The 6002-nt window shown below is 39.6% G+C and overlaps 1 protein-coding gene across 1 annotated transcript in view; it reads right to left on the reverse strand.

Moving 5' to 3' along the window:
- The window catches only part of NETO1 (neuropilin and tolloid like 1), a 90143-nt gene that overhangs the window by 77399 nt on the left and 6742 nt on the right, over positions 1 to 6002 (reverse strand). The window contains exon 4 of the mRNA XM_019632258.1: positions 5366 to 5614. Within this exon, the coding sequence (XP_019487803.1) occupies positions 5366 to 5614 (249 nt within the window). The remainder of the gene's footprint in view (positions 1 to 5365; positions 5615 to 6002) is intronic.

Raw genomic sequence — 6002 nt, forward strand, 5'->3', positions numbered from 1 at the left:
TGTTGGTTGAATTGTAAATGAGCTTGCTGTCATCACAAACGATTTTATAGCTCTCTGAAGCATCATGGAAGAGCCTTTGAGGGCAGCTCTGTAAACCTACCCTATGGGTCCATTTGCTAGTGCCCACCCATTTTTCCCTTGTCAAGTCCAAAAACGTTCAAAATTCTGGTATTCCAGATGGATATTTAGCCAGGATACCCCAAAATAGCCACAATGGTTGTTGATACCCACACACATGTTCTCTAGTTTGTGAAGAGCTGTTGACTTGAGTCCCCTGAGTGCTTCTCAGCCACTTGGCCCTCTTCAGCGACCAACCTGCTCCAGGAAGTTGGACCTTAAGACCTGGCACAGCGGGCCTGCTCCCCATATGGCCAGTAATCATCCTGAGTGACTGCCATCCACGCCACACCAGTCTTAAATATATATTGAATATCACCCCTGATGGCTTTAAAATTAAAGACTTGTATGCACGGATGCCAACATTTATATAGAACTGAGATACATCATGGCTTGGAAATTAGAGACTTACAAAATAAAATATAACCTTGACACTTTCCAAAGATAAAACTGAAGATGGATTGCTTAAAGGTCAATCCATGTTAAAAGACAGTGTTATGGATTATTTTTAATCTCTAAAAATGTTTCTGTCTCTTTGGAAAAGAGACAATTATTACTCTTACAAGAAAAATCAGGAATACTTTTATCCACCACTGATGTCTATCCCAAAGGGCAGCAAATATAGTATCTGCCATAATGATAGATTCAAGGCAATGTCAATGATCTGTTTTTAAATCTGAAAATTGGAAACTATCCCAAGAAATTACCTGGAAAACCATGGTCCCCCCACTACTCTCGCCCTGTTATTTGCCCATTAACAGTAAGGCCAATGCTTAAGAAAGTGGACCTATTTATGTATTAGCATTAAAATGCCATTTGTATAATCATTATCCTATAGGATGTATCTGCCTGTTTTTCTCCCCCTTGACGAGCTAGTATGATAAGTTTTATGAGGAAACAAATGATTTCAGAATATAGGCTATTTCTTTTAGATGTACATAATGTATTGGCTAAGGAAAGGTAAGGTGATGAGAACTATCCTGTGGTGATTTACATAACACTCTATCAATCAACAGGTATCCAACTGTTTTTTTCCCTATTAGGACATACATGGCCATCTAACATGAATTCACTTATTCATACTTTTATGCTCATTTTAATTTAAGTTCATTGTCATTAAATCCAACATGGATGACCCAACCGCTTCAGTGTTCCTTCAGGGAACAAGCTATCATTGTAGCTGTTGGTAGAACATGTGATATGTTGACAATTCATTTGCCCTTGGTCCTCCATGAAGACAACACACACACTCATATCCGAAATTCCACTAATTGAATTTTAGAAGGCGGTAAACTAAAAAATAAGAAGGTCTTATAGTTTTCCTTGTAGATTAAAAAAAAAAAGAGTGATTATGGTGAATGTAAATCATTTGAAGCTATCCAGGTCCAATTCCCCTAAACTTACATTTTCTTCCCCTTCAAATCTCTCAATGCAGAGCTACCTTTCACTTTCCCATTTTCTGTAAGCCATCTCTGAGGTCCCTTTTCAAGTGGTCTTCACCTCTGAGAGAATCTTTGGACACATGTAGAGCTATGAGCAGTTCCACCTGAATCGTGCGCAGTGATACTGGATCTTTGTGGAAGTTGCAGGACAACCTGAACTCCATGAAAGGGACCCGCCCTTCTGTGATTGAGACCCACCTGTATCTATCACAACCCGTCATCGTCTTATCTCAAGTAACTTGTCCAACTATTTATCCCTCTTTCTCTTCTATTCTAAATGTACCTTTTCCTATAGAACAGGCAATTCTCAGGATTAAACATGACAGTTTACTCCATTTAAAGAAGAAAAGACAAAGAAAACAGAAAGAAACTGCTTTTCCATGATGTGGGTCCATCACTACCCACAGGAGCTCCTCCGTCCTCAGCAAGCTGGTCTCCACCCCACTATGTCAATGACAGCACACGTCCCGAAGTCCTCACCGCTTCTTAACTGCCTCCTGCACTAGATGCTTTCCTTTTAACTGATTTTTCTGTGCTGTAGCAGCTGGACCTTGGGCTCCTCCCTGATTCTTGAAACTCCAGCCTCTCCAGCTACTGTGGTACCTTTGACCTGATTTTCCAGCCCCTCGCTCTGGCTTCTCCCTGTATTTCCTCTGCCCGTCCCTTACAGGTTGTTTTTCAGACATCCAGTGTCTTCTTTCCCCTCCTTCTAGACCAGGGCTCTGGATGCCACTGGCTTCCTGATGGAGAGCCATGATAACATTAATATAATGAGGCCTGCAGCTCTACCTAAGACCAACTCAATCAGAATTCCTGAACAGACACCTAGGCATCTGTATTTTTTGAAAGAGTTGAAAAACAGTGTTCCAAATACTCTCTGGTCAATTTTATTTATACTAATATCCTNCTAAGCTTCCATCTTGGATTCCACAGTCGCTATCAGTCCTCTGCTAATAAGCCAGGTACCCATGTATATTCACTCATAAGAACAACGGAGCTGTGTGATTCTAAGAATTCTTACTGATAATGTACATATGCTTATATGTGTGTATGTATGTACAGGTATGTGTATAAATGTACCCATGTACATATGTTTACTCAACCTTTTTAGCTCGGTTAATGTGATCCATTCCTACGAGTACTGACATCAAGTTTCTGAGATTATAAGGTTAAGATCCAGATTCCAGACCGTGGTCAATCATGAAAATAATAAAGACCACTTGGGTTTCGCCCTGCCATTTCTGCTCTGACATGTTTGATGACTTCCGTCATAAATAGCAACACCCCCAGGCGAAGGCCTAGGTCCATTTGAACAAAGCTGACAAGGACAGGTGGCACATGTTGCTGTTGGTTTTGCATATCTGCCCCACCCCCACCCCCAAATCAGAAAGAGCTGTTGTAATTTTAAAAATCGGGGACACTTGTTTTAATTATCTATACCAGGCCTCCTTTGCTTGTAAAAAACACGTGATCAAATTAATGAAAACAATAGCTTCCAAACACTGAAATCTTACAGGAAGTGAGGAAATTCATAAGCATGGATCTGTTGACAATCAATCTTAAAACAACCCTAGGAGGTGGTCAATAGCATCCCTATTTAACAAATAAAAATACTGAGGCCTGGACTTAAGGATTATGTGTAAAGTTTATAGCAAGCAAGAAACAAGAAAGCCAGGACTGGAAGCCAGACCTGGTTCCCAAACTGGTGTTCCTCATGGCCATGCCAGAGCCCAGCTCCCCAGGTGACTGGTGGGCAGGCCTCCCCTCCAGTGTGCAGTCCACTGGGTGCCCTGGTGACGTCAGCAAGGTCTTAGGACTTAAATCGGGAAGTTGACTTGAGGAACCCGTCCCCCCTCAGTTTCCCCAAATCACTACTTGAAGCATGCCACCAAATGAATAGCAAGCCAAGTTAACCTGAAGCCTGCCTGTCCCTCTTCCCTAAAAGCTTCCTAAATTATCACTTATCCCCACCCCCTTTTTCATTAACTAATTGGCTTCCTCCGTACTGCCTCTTGATGGAATGAATTGTAGATTCTTGTGCCACCAGGCAATGGCCTGGGGCCATCGAGCCTCAGCTTCTGCTGCCATGGAAGTGTTACAAGTTTCCTGTTTGTGGTCCTGCTTTCCGCTCAGGAGCCCAGTGTCCCTTTGCCAATGTGGGAGTGGAAACACAGCCTCGTCTGTCCTCAACCCATCCTTACTTAATGCATCTCCTCCAGCTCCCTCCCGATTAAGTGGTTCCTGATAATAGAATCTCCTCCTTTCAATGAATGAAGGTGACCCTAAATAACAGGAAGGGAAGAACAGTGCCCGGGGAGCAAAGTGGCTGTTTAAAACCTACAGTGGCAAATTGGGTGCCACCATTTATGTGGCCTCCAGTCAGCCGAGAAAGGTGAGCTGCCTCGTTTATGTTGATAAAGTACGTTAGTTGACCTTCCATCCTTTACAAATCCACAGATTTAAATCCCAGACTTTATTCCCATGATCACCAATTCCAGAATGAAAATACAACCTATCAAAGCCTAGACCAAGCCATGTGCCACTCTCTAGGTCCTGGTTAGACTCAAGTATCAGTTAAGAAAGAATATACACCTCCATTTCCAACGCTAGGACTAATCAAGTCATCTAAATGTTTGCACCCTTTTTTGGAAAGCATCAAATGTCTGTCATTTCTGTGAGCTGTCCAATATTAGCACAGTGCAGTTAAAACCACAGCTTCCTGGTGATATTCTGAAAACACTCCTAATGTTTAAGGTTAATTTATAGGGTATGGTTAATATCTGACTTATTTAACATGAAGCATGCTATCATAATGAAAGTCATCATTAATTGTATATCATTTTTAAAATTTTAGTGTTTGACCTGAGCATCACATCCCTGCTCTGATGTTACCTTTGTAACATGCAATAGAAACTTTAACACATTTTACATAGTATATTCCAGTTCCATCTATGGCCTGTTATAACCTAAGTAAAACAATATGTATGAACTGAAAAAAAAATACAATTATATATAAATAATGTGCTTTATGTAGTCATTTTTCCATAAAAAATGACTTCATTTCATCAAATCTCAAATGGCTTCAGCCTGATGCTTTTGCAGTTTAAAAATGTGATAACCAATTTTTGTTGTAATAAATGATAACTCGTGATAAAGTGAGCCAGTCAACATCACAGACCCTTTTAACTATTAGCAGGTTAAAAGGAAAATTGACATAGAATGTGCAATTACATAATTATAGATAATGACTGCCAGGCCTTGCAAATGAATATTTGGCTGCTATGGGTCCAGTTTTCCTTTCATCCTGACTCTTAGGAATTTGCATTTCTTTAAAGAGATTAGTCTGTTTTATACTAAGATCCATTTGCTTTAAAAATTATAATTTTCAGAACAAATGATTTTTTTGTTCAAATTCTCCAAAGATCATTTTGATGGATACATTTTACAATACTACAATTGCTTTTTCAAGTTTATTGGGATTTAATGTATAATCAGTTTCTTTATTACAGACTGTCTCTGAAATCACACATTTCAGCATAATGGAAGCCCATTTAATTAACCGTGTTGCTGATGACCATCCAGGCCCTTGAGCCACCTCACTTTACCTCTAGTGTAGGCTTCAGGAAAATTTCTTTTCCTTTCAGAATTTATGAACTGAAAGGAGAGAGCACTGTAGGCTTGGTTTTAAATAGAACTGGAAAATCCTTTAAAAAATTATAAAGTTGTGTTATAAAAGTTCCTGCACTAAGAAGATAGAAACTAAGGAAGAAAAAAACATATAAGGAAAAAAACAAGCTCTTACTTACCAGGTGTGAAATTGTATCGAGCTGAAAATCCCACAGATTCCAGCTCTCCATCAGCAAAAAACTTAATCCATAGAAATCGTCCACTGGACTTTATCGTCGGTGGATTTTGTTGTCCACAAAAACGTCCAATTATTGGAGAAAATCCAAAAGGTCCATCTCGAACTTCAATGTGATCAAATTTGCACTCCCAAGACGGTTCAATAGAGTACTTTTCATCAAAGTAAAGTTCAATGCACTGTCTTGGGGCAGCTGGAAAAAAAGAAAAAAAAAGAAAAATCATGCCTAGAAGGCCCTTCTTGAATCATTAATTTGATTTTTCTGATTCGTCTTCAGATTTTTATCTGCACATCTATCAAACTTTGGGCATGAGATGATGGAAACACAAAGTGAGTATGCTTTACTGAGGATTCCAATGGATGATATTTCTGTAAGAACGTCTAAGGATGACCCTTTAGACTGCACAAAATATTTTTCTGCTATAAAATGGCCATTTCGATGCCTAACACAGAAGTAACAAATCACAGTATTTTCGTGAAAGGCTGCTGACTCAGGTTTCTAAAAAGGCATCTTTCTGTACTTTTCCCATATTTTCTGGACTAACCAGTTTTAAGGTCAGATACCACTTGAGAATTGTTTA

Source organism: Hipposideros armiger, unplaced genomic scaffold (genome assembly GCF_001890085.2).
Source record: "Hipposideros armiger isolate ML-2016 unplaced genomic scaffold, ASM189008v1 scaffold_1112, whole genome shotgun sequence".
Taxonomy (NCBI): Eukaryota; Metazoa; Chordata; class Mammalia; order Chiroptera; family Hipposideridae; genus Hipposideros; species Hipposideros armiger.